Source organism: Archocentrus centrarchus, chromosome 16 (assembly GCF_007364275.1).
Source record: "Archocentrus centrarchus isolate MPI-CPG fArcCen1 chromosome 16, fArcCen1, whole genome shotgun sequence".
NCBI lineage: Eukaryota > Metazoa > Chordata > Actinopteri > Cichliformes > Cichlidae > Archocentrus > Archocentrus centrarchus.
Window position 1 is genome coordinate 13,745,577 of NC_044361.1, and position 15,080 is coordinate 13,760,656.

General features: G+C 41.7%; 1 protein-coding gene across 1 annotated transcript; it reads right to left on the minus strand.

Annotated features, from left to right (window-relative positions):
• Nucleotides 1–257: 257 nt before the first annotated feature.
• fxyd3 (FXYD domain containing ion transport regulator 3) lies at nt 258–12,144 on the minus strand. The gene is made up of 8 exons (XM_030750360.1): nt 11,752–12,144; nt 5,649–5,689; nt 3,237–3,269; nt 3,040–3,063; nt 2,714–2,788; nt 2,565–2,601; nt 2,062–2,105; nt 258–938 (listed from the first exon to the last, which is right to left on the minus strand). The coding sequence occupies exons 2-8, from the start codon at nt 5,680–5,682 to the stop codon at nt 919–921; spliced, it is 267 nt and encodes an 88-aa protein (XP_030606220.1). The 5' UTR covers nt 5,683–5,689; nt 11,752–12,144; the 3' UTR covers nt 258–918.
• Nucleotides 12,145–15,080: the final 2,936 nt, after the last annotated feature.

Below are 15,080 nucleotides of genomic sequence, written 5' to 3' on the forward strand. Positions count from 1 at the left end.
TTGCAGCTACGCTGCTCCACCTGCTCCCTCTCATCCAAGGAGGTAAACTTCTCTAGTTCTTTCATTCTTAAAGCCTCTCAGATGTTCTGCTAACACCTGAAAGTCATCAAAAACTGAAGGTTTTTGGTTGCACACAATTTTGACAAGCAAATTCAGTAAAGCCTCATTTAGCTGTGGCCATATTAGAAAGAGACATACAAAGCCCACACGCACTGAATGTAAACACGTACACTCATAAGTAAAGAGCACACGTTGTAGGTGTTTCAGTACTTCTTTTATAGAAACAGGACTCTGAACAGTGCAATCCACTACACACTTCCAAAAAGCAAAATGTGGAAATGAACAGATTCTGATGAAGTCCCCGCATCACCCTAATTACTCACGAATACATGGATTTCATATAATTTACACAAAAGCACAGGTTTAGGTAAGTCACAGTAAGTGACTAATATCTACATCAAGGTTTGACTCAGATGTACAGTACAGATGTCAGAAGTAGTGTGAAACATTTAAGTATTATTTGGTAATAGGCTTCTGTTACTATTTCACTTCAATACATAAAAACTACAAACATAAAGACAGATGTGTCAATGACCAATTTCTGTTGTGAGCAGCTGGGCATCACAGCTGGTTAATGTGTTTTGTTTTTTTTTAAAACAGTACACAGTTTCACAAAAGGTAAACTGACTGAAATGAAAGCGACAAAACTGCATGTATGTCTGAGCGTGTGTGTATATGTAGAGGGGCAAGCTGAAGATCAGTAGCTCAGGTAGAAAGCGTCACACCTCAGATCAGGCGCACACAGACTACTCTTTGTTTATTGCTGTAAATAAACAAAAGGGTCCTGGTGGGTGTCGTGAGTCCCCGCGCTCATCCGTCGCTTGCAGATTTGGGAAGTCGCTGTGTTCTGGTGGACATCTAGCAGTCGCAGGCACGACCTGTAGACACACATACCGGAATAAAAACACAGTTGACAAAGACCGTCTGCACAACTTTGAATTATACTGCAGATTTGATCAAACTGCACTTTTTAAAAATCATATATGCAAACTACAACAAAAATATTGTGACAAAATTTTCTTCCACTGCAGAAATAACTCGAATCTTGTGACAGCCAAACAGGATCTTGTGACACCAGTGAGAATATTTAGAGAAGTAGCTACTGAAGAACGTGACAGCTTTTTTTTAATTTGGCAAAAAAACCCCAAAAAACATTGAAATAGCAGCAGCTGGACTTCATGATGACCAGTGAGACACTGTACCAGTTTGCACTGATTGTAATGTAGAATCATTTTTTTTTGTGAAATTATGAATTGATTCCAGCTCTTTATAGAAAGTCAGACAGAGCATTAATGCACTGCTGCTCATTATCTGAGAATAGAGAAAGAGAGAGTGTGTATGTGTGCCCGTGCGAGTGGAAACTGCCTGTCAGTGCAGTATGTCCCTGTGGGATCCTGCTGAGTTGCTTATATACGCACCCAGTGTTTTTCCATATGGGCCACCTGTGTGTTTTGCCTACATTAAAGCTGCTAAAAATCAAAATAGCTTGGCCTTGGTACCATCAAGAGCACCAACATTGAGACTACAAATTCAAAAATGTTTCAGTGGTAGAAATGGAAAGACAGCAGTGCATGTTTATGGCTGCACAACTAAATGAGACACTAATATTTGTTGCCTTCCTCTCTCCTTCCCTTCTCTGCCTGCCAGACACCCAGAGTCCCACCACCTGTTGAACAGCGAGGTCCGTGGCATCTGAGTCCAGCCCTACAAGTGTTTTCCATTCTGTGTCAGTATGCGAGCATGACACGGAGCTGTCTACAGTGAACCAGATGGACTGAGTATATATAACTTTAGATCTTGGCAGGATGCCAAGTGGGTGATGAAATCTTGAATATTTAAATGGGAAAGAAGCTGTTTATCAGGATACACACAAGTCATATCACAGGTCTGGTTCAGGCCAAGAATGCTGGAATTCACTTCCAGGCCGGTCGATCGCTGTGTCTTTAGTATCTGGACCAGGAAAAAGAAAAAAGTGTTATTTAATCAGAAAATATGTATTACCTTGATCGGTGAGCATCTGCTGAGCATTGCTTCCTGTCCTCCGTCTGCAAAGAGAAGGGAGAGAAATGGTAATATAGATGGCGGGGGGACTCAATCTGACTCACAAGATAATATTTGAAGTGAAGTGTCATTAAGCTCTGTCCACACTGGAGGCGATTTGCTTGTTGTGCATCACTTTGAAGCTGAGGGCCGGTCACTTGCAGACATTCCAGCCACCGGTTGGTTGCCTAGGTAACCCTATAGTGTGTTTCTGACCAGATCATATGTCAACAATATCCTGTGCTCTCACTGGTAATGGCTTCAATCGCTTGCCTGGGAGGTGCCAGGAAAATAGTGTGAGAAAAATTTCTCAGGTCCCGCCCACTTCACGTTGCCAGCCATTATTTTGCCCGTCATCACTTGGGAGTCCGATTGCCACAAACTGCTTCCAGTGTGGACATGGCTTTAGTTCAGAGCGCCCACTCCGATACACAAATGTTGTATTTAGGTAGATGAAGGATCACCTCTTATTCTGGTTGAACTTGCACCTGCAGTGGCCGCCTAAAACAAGAGAAGCATAGATTTTATGATATCTGCATTTCTTTGAGGAAGTCTCTTTATGACAGTGTACATGTTTGCATAAGAGAGTGTGTGTGTGTAATTTGCATCTTACTGAGCAGGATGGTGATCCCAATGAGACAGAGGACAGCAGCTAGGATGAGGCCTCCGACACGCAGTCTGTGATAGTCTGCAGGAGCACATCATGTTTGCCATTACACAACAAAACTTGCAGAATGCGTGCAGTCACAAAATACTCAAACTGTCAAGATGAAAAGCAATGCACCAACATGTAACATTAGACATTTACTCAGCAAAATCTAAACTACATTCCTCTTGTGTACGTCACAGCCTTATCAAAAACTGCTGATGGCACATACAGCATCATCTTCCTACATCAATCAACTGATAAAAGACAATAACAAAGTTACAGATAATTACCAAAGGTGAAAGGGTCATCTTCCGCTGTAAGAACAGAAGTGAACGGCATCGGTTAAAGGAGCACACATCGGAAGCAATAAGAAACATCAATGATATCATCAGAGGCCTGGTTACTAATTAATGGCATTCCTAATTATCAGGTGGACATGTTTCAAATATCAGACTCTTTTGAATATGACATCTAGCACTGTACTTACAGTTCAGTTCTTCTGCAAACACCAAGGACACAACTGCAAAAGATTAGACACACACACGCACAACAGTGAACCAGAGCCTCTCATGCTGTTGAACAGGCTCTTGGAAGTAGACACTGATGTTAATGAAACTATTTCATGCAACATTTAAAGAAAGACACTGACTTTCCCTCAGTGTCGTTTCATAAAATACCTCTTTAAAACCTTTAAAATCGTTTTTGTTTATTGGAGCTGTTTTAAAATGTTACATAAAGCTCTGTTTCAACAAATATCCTCTTAATTTTCCACTTGAGGAAGCGTCACTTCATCACCAATGGTATGTCTGTGTAGGTTCTCAGTCATCCAGGTCATAGTAGTCTCTGGAGCTTAAAAAAGACGACTAGACTTCTTTTCATTTCTTGAAAATGTTTCACCTCTCATCCAAAAGGCTTCTTCAGTTCTCAAACAAAATGGTGGCGAGACCAAGGTATTTAAAGCCCAGTGGGCATAGGTCCCCTGGAGGTGGTTATGACCCTCTATTGTTCATGTGCATAATCACGTTCATGTGCCAAGGTGTGAGAGGAGGTGTGGGTCATTACAATCAATGGTTTCAGATGAAACCAATTTAGGACTTCACTCCGTTGTTTCATGTGACCTATTGAGGTCACTGGAACAAAGGTGCAAATGGGGGTTGAGAAGTCTGGGAAGGGAGCTCAGGACAGCATGGTAAGTGGGGACTATGCCCACTGGGGTTTAAACACCTGGGTCTCGCCACCATTTGGTTTGAGAACTGAAGAAGCCTGTCGGATAAAAGATGAAGCGCTTAAGAAAAATAAGAAGTCCAGTCGCCTTTTTTCAAGCTCCAGAGATCACCAATTGTAGTTACAGTGTGAGGGATTACTTCCATATATTCTGTAAACTTCATTAAACTAAGATTGAAGGGCAACCACTGACCAGATGATACGCTATATTGCTAAAAGTATTCATTCATCTATCCATATCATTGAATTCAGGTGTTCCAATCACTTCCATGGCCACAGGTGTATAAACCAAGCACCTAGGCATGCAGACTGCATCTACAAACATTTGTGAAAGAATGGGTCGCTCTCAGGAGCTCAGTGAATTCCAGCATGGTACCGTGATAGGATGCCAACTGTGCAACAAGTCCAGTCGTGAAATTTCCTCATTAAATATTCCACAGTCAACTGTTTGTGATATTATAACAAAGTGGAAGTAATTGGCAATGACAGCAACTCAGCCATGAAGTGGTAAGCTATGTAAAAAGCACAGAGCGGGGTCAGCAGATGAGGTGCATAGTAAAGAGAGGTCACCAGCTTTCTGCAGAGTCAATCACTACAGACCTCCAAACTTCATGTACCTTCAGATTAGCTCAAGAATGGTGTGTAGAGAGCTTCATGGAATGGGTTTCCATGGCTGAGCAGCTGCATCCAAGCCTTACATCATCAAGCACAATGCAAAGCGTTGGATGCAGTGGTGTAAAGCACGCCACTACTGGACTCTAGAGCAGTGGAGACGTGTTCTCTCAAGTGACAAATCACACTTCTCCATCTGGCAATCTGATGAAGGAGTCTGGGTTTGGTGGTTGCTGGGAGAACAAGACTTGTGTGACTGCATTTTGCCAAGTGTAAAGTTTGGTGGAGGGGGGGGGGATTATGGTGTGGGGTTGTTTTTCAGGAATTGGGCTCAGTCACTTAGTTCCAGTGAAAGGACCTCTTAATGCTTCAGCATACTGAGGGATTTTGGACAATTTAATTCTCCCAACTTTGAACAGTTTGGGGATGGCCCCTTCCTGTCCCAACATGACCAGTGCACAAAGCAAGGACCATAAAAATGAGTGAGTTTGGTGTGGACGAACTTGACTGGCCTGCACAGAGTCCTGACCTCAACCCGAAAAAGCACCTTTGGGATGAATTAGAGCGGAGACTGTGAGCCAGACCTTCTCGTCCAACATCAGTGTCTGACCTCACAAATGTGCTTCTGGAAGAATGGTCAAAAATTCCCATAAACACTCCTGAACCTTGTGGAAAGCCTCCCCAGAAGAGCTGAAACTTATACCTTCAAAGGGTGGGCCGACATCATATTAAACCCTATGGATTAAGAATGGGATGTCACTCAAGTTCATGTGTGTGTGTGTGAAGGCAGACGAGTGAATACTTTTGGCAAGATAGTGTATCTGTAGGCACTCATCAACCCTGGTGTCTATTTTCTCTCCCACCATCTTATCAGGAGTCCTCAAATATTTGTACAGTGTGCTGATGGGAGAGACTTCCAGGCAAAACTCTGTTAGGTCATGAAGCTAACCTGTCATGCTTTGTGATTCAACATTATTATGAAATGAACTGAGTTTCTCAAATACTGACGTATTTTATTTGTCTTTTCCACACCAAATTAAAAGAAAATTTGACATTTACTTACGTGTCATTAACACCAAAGCACAGATCTTCAGCATCTTCACGCTTTATATAAGGAGACAAATACAAGCTCTAGTTAGTTCAAACATCCATTGAATAAAGACAGAAGCTATGACAGTCTGAAATTTCATGTTTCACTTTGTGCAAGCATGCTGACTGGAAACAGTAACTCCTAGCAATTACAAGGCTCTGGCTAGTGCCAGATAAAGTCAACAGACATGATGCAACATTTAGCCTTGCTGTGTTTTCTGAGGGGCACTAAAAGGACTAAACACACAAGGATACGCTTACAGGACATGCATCTGTCCCCTCTGAAGCACACAAAGAAATCTGATCAAATTCAAATGGGTACAAAGTGGTCCCTCCTGCTTTACTTTCACACACAGAAACATGAGCTGATGTTGATGGACACAAAGTGCTCTAATGGGGCCTCAGCAGGAGAATTGCATCTCTCATGTTTATTGTATTGTATTGCTGCCATGTTAAAGCACCAAAGCTTTATTCTTCTGTAGCTTGAGTAGTAACTTTCTATTTTATCATTGTCATAAATGTACAAAATATAGTGTAGGGAAAGCTATTAGTGACCATCCAGGTTTTTACTCTTCTTTGGAAATTAGCTTTTGCCTGCAGATAAACAGGAAAAATCCATGAGAATATCGTCACAGTGCACTCATCGCTCCAAAGCCATTTTATCCGAAAAACAAAAATCAAGAATGTTTTATCCCCATTTCCTTGATTCTCACATCAGTGTTTAGATGGTAGGTCATGTTGCTTTTGAAGTGCCATCAATCTGAGGAGTTATTTCTATAATCAAATGTCTGATTATTAAAATGAAATCCCTTTGTTATATTTATATCATTGCTTATAGAGAAACGCATTTCCCGAGAAGTGCACTAATATCCCACACAGTATCTGAGCCGTCTGTGCTGCGTGTGCTGGGGCATCACGTGCACTGGGTGAGAACACACCTTAAACAACAGGGAAGTGTTTTTCCACTTAGCACCAACATACACACACTAGAAGCCTTTAAAAGACTTACAAAGGACAAAAGACAATGTTTAAGGTCAGAGTTTTTAGTCATAGACTATAAGATTTCGCAAAGACCAGGGATCTGGCAGGATTAGTTTTGAGATTATTCTCAATCATTCTCCTGGTGGAAATTCACAAGCTGCTGATCCACGGAGCAGAAACAGAAGCAGCTTTTAGTTACAATTGCCTTTGCTTGGATTTTGTTGTTTGCACGAGCTCAGACAGAAAAGTTTGAATAATATTAAATGTTTGATTAAGATGGCTCTGACTGAGCTTTCTGGCCATGTTACACCAAATAAACTGGATGATGGGAGCCATAAATTTAGCAAAACTGTATGCACTGCAACATTTGTCTGTGAACTGGAAGGCTAGCGTAAGAGGTGATCTGAACGCACCCACAGATAACGCATTCAAACAGGTGGCCCACCGTGTTTGTCTGAAACTGTCCTGAAACCAGCTACAGCTCTTTCTTGTTACTCTTTCTACAGCTTCATCTCAAGGATTTCCTATTTGAAAGCAATCGCAGAAACTGAAGCTAAAATACACGAATTAAGCTATAAAACCAGAAGATGTTGATAAATATACTTGCTGTAGTTTCTCAAACATGAGTAATTATTGATTTTCTTTGTCACACTTGATATAACAGTGACTGCTTTTGGATTTTGGTGGCCAAACTGACTAAAAAAAAAAAAAGACATCTGAAGATGATCTGATAGTCTGTGGGAAAAATCTGCATTTTTCACTTTTTACTGTCATTTTATACACAAAATATTTAATTTGGTAAATTAATCTGGTATCTTCCAGCATTTTTGTTTGTGCAAAAGGGAAGTGATCACTGTAAAGAATGTAAGCAAAAAAATGTGCCTCTCTCCTCAGATGCTGGTATTTCGAAATTTGGCAGCAAAGGGAAGAAAACGAAGACCAGGACGAGTGCCTCCATCATGGTGCCTCCCCACAGCAACCTAAGGCGAGGCAGGGGGAATGCACATTTGTTGGAAACAGGCCAACAACCACTAGAGAATGGTTTACCTCGTTAGAAAGGTCCTGAGGGAAAGGGAGACGTGGGAGAAACAAAGACAGAAACGGCACAGAGAAAGACAGTAAGAGAGAACAAAGACGATAGATACAATGGGCAAACTGGAGATGAGTCAGCTGAGAAAGGTCAGGCAGGGGAGAGAAAGGTGGCGCCTCCCTGCTCCTCCTGGAGATCATATTCTAAAGTTAATGTTAGTGTAGGGTGGGGCCAGGCAGTGAGTGCCTAACCCAAGCTGTGTATTCAAATTGTTATCTTTATGGCTTGTAGAGATATAGGAACAGCCACTCGTGTAAATCAAGTGTTCAAAGTTTGCTGCAATATATGGGTATTTCATGAATAACTAACATTTCCATAAGTAATAGATTTTTCATGTGTAAAATCTTCAAACCGGAGATGCTAGAGACATCTGTATTTCTGTATTTTTCTGTTTAAAAACCTACAGAAGTTGCTGGCTAATCAGCTTGTTGCTTCTGGTTTAATTTAATTATGGTTTCATGCCACTTGGAAATTACACATACTTCCCGAGAACCACTAAAAAAAAAAAAAAACCCACATTCATGGCTACAGACACCAACTCCCCATGGAGCTTCTTGTGGTCCAGAGATAAAGAGCTTTCTGTTCTGGCTCTCTCTGCCTGTCTCCGCCTATCCCTCGTGTTTTGTTGTCAGCTCTCGGAGCATCCCTCTTTCTCGTCCCGTCCTCGGGAGTGCTTTACACTCTTCTGTCTCATGCCCTCTTGCTGCGTCCTTTCACCCTTTGCTTCTTTCACTTCTTCTTCTCTCTCCTTGTCTGAAAGCTTTCAGGAATCGCCTGTTTGTTTAAACGCCACTGTTTCACACAGCTCTTCTTTTTCTGTTAAGCTCCTGCCACCTCTCCAGTGCTCCCCGGCCTCCTCATACCTCCCCTCTACCGCTTCTCTTCTCGTACATGCTTCTGCACGTCCTTGCACTTTCACTGGTGTCCTCTCGTTTATCCCTTCCCTTAAAAACTCCCCTGCGGATAGGCTCTATTGTCTGTACACTCGAGCCCATAGTAATCTTCCCTGTTCTACCCCACTCTTCTTCTCTTCTATTATCCACAAGCGAGGTTACACAACAAACTTCAGTTATGTTTCACTTCAGCTTGTACTAACAAATGTGCATAGTTTGTGCAAATTGCACAAACATGTTAAAAATTTGTGAAATTTGTCAACTCAGATTAAGACAGATCGTAAGGTCATGGGGTCAAAAGTACACAGGGAGTGCTCCTCTGCTAGCGTTCAGCGTCTACAAAATTTTGGGAAAGGAAATGAGTAAAGCACACAAACATGGGCATACTGTAGACGAAACACAAAAAAAAGTGAGCACTTTGGCCTTGAATGTGAGACAACTGCCAATTCCACCAGATCATTCTTAAGCTGCTTAACCAGGTTTTCAGCCATGAGGGTAAAGTACAAAATGAAACGGTGTTTAAAAAATATGCATGTAGTATGGTATATGCACACTCTATGCCTAAATAGCAGAACTTCCTCTAGTTTGTATGTATTTATAGCATGCATGACTTTTGTCATTGCCCACCTGTTTGAATCCTGGACAGTTGTGTGGTCGAGGGTCGTGTAACACACTACAAAGCCAGCTGTCTATTTCCAGCGGCATTTTTAATTCCTAAATTAGAAGCAGTGAATTCCAGTATGCAAAACATCCTGTACGAGTCACTCACTCTCTCTCTCTCTCTCTCTCACACACACACACACACACACGGAGGAAGACTTTGTCCTGGATGAAACACACTGAACACAGTGTGAACCTGCTTTACTGTGACAAATAATTTTCCTTTCCTTGGCAAAGATGGAGCTGAACCTCCCTTCACTCAAACACTGGAGTCATTTTGTGACTCCAGTGTTTGATGATTCTCTAGAAGTGAAAGCCTGGAAATGTAATGTCTGATAACACAATTCAATAACAGTGAACAGATAATGTGCACTGTAATCACAAAGCTTTGTGGACTCCACTGATGGGTTAACAAGTAAGCAATAGAGAAGGGAAGGAAGAATGCGGTGGCAAAGAAAATGAAAAAAGGACAAAACAGAAAAAAGGCAGGACGATCACATGATGTAAAGTTTTGAAGTAGGATCTGAGCCTCAGGCTGAGAGTGAGTGGGAGGCAGGAAGATGAGGAAGAGTGCGGTTTGGGGAAGAGGGGGGAAGAGGAGGGACGCACAGACCGAGAGGGAGTGGAGCATAGTAGAGCCATGAATCACACATGGAAACCACAGTGAGTGGCTAGAAACAGACTTCATACTGTGCAGTCATACTCAGCAGATCAACAGATAGAGGACATTTCTATCAATTCAGCTCCCCTTTCATCCATTAATCTTCCAAATGTAAGTAGCCAAGTAGCTGCTCTCACAAACTTTTTGCAAGCCCTCAATCATCTGTTTCACCTCCAACATTATCCCCGTGAAGGAAATGCACTGAAGGTCACGGTCACATGGCTGATATAAAATCAATGTCTTCTTGTTGCAGTTTCTAAATTTGTGTTTGTCAGCCATCGAACTGATGGAAGCGGGAAAGGTGAGCAGCAAGTGTGCCACCTAAAAGCGCTCGCTCTTCCTCTATGGTCTCTCCACCATTGCTCCCACTTTCTTTTTAGGATTTGTAATTTTGCAAGGTGGAGAGGCGAGGATGGCCAGCTGGGTCTGCCTCAGCTGAGAAAGGAAACTCGATTGGAAATACTCGGACCATTTAAGTGACGTGAATATCATCACAGGAGAGTACTGCATAGCTATTGTCCTGTCTTCTTACTATCTCAGCAACTGTTATCAGCCTATTAACCTACTGTGTGCCCACTTGCTCTCCTTAGAACTGAGCAAGTAGCTCATGTCACCCCCAAAACAGGGGAGAACTGCTGTGAGTAAGCTGCTTATCATTTTCTCAGAGTACATCTGCTCTGCAGCACTTACATCATGGCTTTGTTCAAATTTTATGGTCAGACTGGTTATTCGGTTAATATCTGCCAGTCTGAAGGCTTCATTTTGACACGCAGTTAACTAGTTTGCTCCACAGCTGAACTCCTCGTGCCCTTGCAGTTTCTTCTTTACCCGTGCCAAGTCTGTATCTGAAACCACAACTTACAGATGTTGAAATATTAAAACATATCAATAATGTGAATGAGAATTTAAAGAGCAGTTCATTGCTTGAATTTGCTCATCGAGACATCACATTCTGAGTAACAGAATGTTTCAAATATTGCAGTTTATTACTTTTTTTCTGTGAGGTTTTTTTTAAAAAAATGACTATATATGAAAGAAAAAAAATAATCAGATGATTGCTCTGATAAATTAGCAGCATGCTGTCCTGCCTACATTCTGCAGCCCAATCTGCTTTGGTGGCACACAGCCACTTTCTGCTCTCATCAGCTGGTCTTCTCTCACTCTCACAAACCATTTTAAAGCACCAAAGGTGTTCATGCAGTGTGAGCATAAAGTAGAAAGTCTTGCAGTTGATAATGAGTGCATTATTGTCCAGCTGCTTATCCGTGGGATTAAATATATCTGAGTGTTTCCTCTTATCTCTTTAAACAAGGACCCGAAGTACAAACAGAGGCACAAACTTAATGTCAGCCAGTGCGCGTGAACCCCGCTGAACACGGCGTGATGGACGCGCGCACAGTTCCATTCTCTTGGCACCGGTGTGCTCGAGGGAAACGGCCCAATTTTTGGGGGCGTTTTTGACGGTTTACGCGTATGATTCAGTTTTAAACAATATTAAACTTAAGACATAATTGATTTCATTCCAGCCTTTTTAAATTGTAAGTGTTGACAAACCCAACAGGAAAGTGATTTTTTTCCCCAAAAAACTTTTTCTTCGCAAGCGCAGTTTTGAAGACGTGCAATTTAGAAATGTTACGTGTCCCTCAAAATTACCCCTGAAACAAGACAGACGCTTTCAGCTGCCGGAGAGGAAAACTATCAACTTCATCAACAAATTTCCGCAACAGAGGAAAACAGTTTCAGGGCGCAGTGCTGTATGAAATGTGAGCTAATTTCTTTGTTCAGCACTTACCTTTGAATTTAGCAGCGGCAGTCAAATCACGAGGAAAATTCTCACGAGCGGACGGATACGTGACTGTGAAGCTGCGACTTCGCTCCACACGCTGCGCCAACACCCTCCCTTCAGTGCTCCGTGACGCTCAACAGGTTGGCTGGGTTTTAGAAAAGGGGGCAGAGTTTAAACTGCCGCAGCTTTGCTGCCGAATCCTGATCCCCGGACAGTTTTTTTGGGCAATGTTTGTCAGCAGAAAGGTCGGCGCTTGGGGACGAGCGGGGTGTGGAAGCTGATCCAGAGTCAGCAGAGAGCGCCGAGAGGAGGAGAATGTTTGCTTGTCGAGAACGACGAAGTTGGAGTCCGGTTTGTGCTTCCTTCAGAGGTGTAGGTCACGGACCATTTAGTTATTGGCGTAATTAAACAACAAAATGGGCAGTATTAATGTTCTATATAATAGAATAATAGTCTTTGTCAACATTACAGTGGTAAATATTAACTGAAGCAATACATTCTTATTTTAGTACTGGCAATGAAAGGTTGCAAACTAAAACATTTGACCTGTAGTGTAGCTACACAAATAACTGTTAGTGACAGCACATTTACACTCCCCTCCAAAGATATTGGAATACGTGACTGACAGGTGTGTTTTATTGCCCAGGTGCTTTCTGTTACTTTGATTATTCAAACAATAAATGGCGCTGAATGTCTGTTTTCAGTCTACAGCAAAAATAAAGGGACTAGCCTCTCTGTTCCAGTACTTTGGAGGGGCAGTGTATTTTAACTTTAATTTCAAATGTTTTCACCAAAGTTTTGATGGAATATTTTTTCCTGATAATTCCTAACTGGGGATTTATGCTTAAGCGGGAAACCTACATGTAACCTTACATGCAGCTGCCGAGAAATGCAACTACACATCAAGCTGACGCAGCCCGCCGTGATTGTGATTGTCCTGTCGAGCATGGTCGATTCCTCCTGTGCATTTCCGGATACTTTTTTTTGCTGCAGTTTATGAATTTATCAGTGAGAGAATAACAGTCATCATATAATTAATGTAAAGACTAACAAATGTCAGTAAATTCCTGGAGGGAGATTGCTGAAATTATTGGAATGGATGTGAGAGAATGGCCAAAGAAGTGGAAAAATTAGAGGGACAAATACCCCCCCCCCCCCCCCCCAAAAAAAAACAACAAAAAAAAACCTGACGACAACAAGAAGCCAGGATTTAAGATTTTCTTAGTTTCTATCAGCTGACACCAGATATAAAACACAGGGATGCAACTACAGGGTAATTAATGTACACACACAGTGCAGCTGGCATAAGCATAAATGTCGGCAACGACATCGGCCTCTTACGTAGGTTACGTTGTACATAGATTCAGCACAGAAGTCTAAATCAGGCCTTATTTCCCTATTTGAGCTTAGTGATTCACACCATGGACAATGATGAAACATTATCACATGTCAGAGCTTGCACTGAACAGCAGTTACTAATGCTAAAAATGCTGAAGGACTAAATAAGCACCATATGTTAGACTGGATATGATTCCCAGCTCAGTGTGTATTTACAGGAATAAACATCTACATCTCAGCACAGAAGTGGACACATTTATTTATTCTTACTGCATAGTTAATCCATCAGGCTGGAAGGAGGTGATCTCACGTTTGAAAAGTACTTGATTTATAAAAAAAAAGAAAAGAAAAAAGGGCTGTTTTCTTCACACAGGTGTAATCATCTGAACAGGCCAGTCTCCTCTGAACCCCTCCCCCTCCTCCTCCGCCACCAAGCAGCCAGTCTCTCCGCCCTCTTCTGCTGCCAACTCTTCTTCTTAACCGAAACCGGTTTGTCGGGTATTGTTCAGATTTCGCTGCTGTTGTCGGTCCATTTTCTACAAGGTGAGAGAGGAGGGAGGGGCAGTAATTAATAGCTTTGGCAGAAAGAGAGAGACAAAAAACTTCAGTTCAGACAATCTGAGGTTTAAAAAGACAAAGAAATTCTTACGTCTGTCTCTTGCATTTGTTATCTGTGGAGAAAAAAACAGGATGTAGTCAGTCTCAACTCAGTTACAGTAACCATTTTCTTTTTTTTTAACAGAGGTATACAGGTACATTTGTGTGTGTGTGTGTGTGTGATTGCAGTACTTACAAACTAAAACACCGATTCCTCCAGCGATCAACAAGGAGGCAAAGATCAATCCTCCAATCCGTAGCCTTTCATAGTCTGTTAGATGCAAAGCGAACATTAAAAAACAAGCAGAGAATCACCACATTTTCATCCACAATATGCTTTAATTTAAGTGAGCACATACGTTCATGCTCTAAACTTTTTTTTTTCAATGTACACAAATTAGTGAGATGATAGACTGCAAATTGTGCAAGATAAGGGAAATAAGAGTGTGCTGCACTTACTGTAAACAAATGCATCTTCAGACACACACAGAAGGAGATATAAGCAATGGAAAAAAAAAAGTTAGTGACAAATTTTAAACAATGTGCCAGCATTTGGTTTACTAATTATCAAAAACAAAAAACCTGCTGGAAATCTAAAGCAATTGCAGAAAATGAGTTATGGTAATGAAAGTCTGTGATTTATCAGGTGAATAGCTGATGTTAGAACTGAACAAACTGATTTATCTGCTCTGTAATGACCTTCTGCTAAAAAGGGCTACAGAAGAATGACTTTCAGTGTAGGGACAGATAAATGTGTTAACGGCTTATTCACAAACCAGTTCCATGACAAACCATTCTCAAGGTTATGTGCTCTTGGATTTGACCTTACTTGCTTCAGCTTCCATGAAAAGACTGAAAAGCACTGCAAGAGAATCGAGACCGATAAAATATGAATTTTTATCCAGCAGAATTTGTCTCGAATGCAAATTTATGAACGTACAGCATTTGTTTCATTTTATTTACCTGTGATAAAAGCCACAAGATTGAATTGTCCCATCTTCAACACAACTGAATGAGACAAACAAAGAGAGGGTGAGACATGTGATCGCGAGACATCACTTTTCCTTGTTTCTCACATGCATGCATAAGAGCAGCACAGTGCACGCTTTGCCCTCTCCTCAGGAAGAATGCCCTTGCGGTGCGAGAGGTCAGTGTCGCTTCAGCAGGGATGCATTCTGGGTGTTTGTAGAGTAAACAGCGGATCGGTTGTTATTATGGGGAGAAACCCAGCAGGTCTTTTCTCTCAGCCTACACTCACCTCTAGAAATCTTCATTGGAACTGGATGAATGCTGTCATGTGCTTTCCCTTATCTTTTTTTTTTTTTTGCCCTTGATTTGGAAGCAACATACTCAAAGGAGGGGAAAAAGTTTTGCAGTCTTTTAAAATAAATGTTATGTGA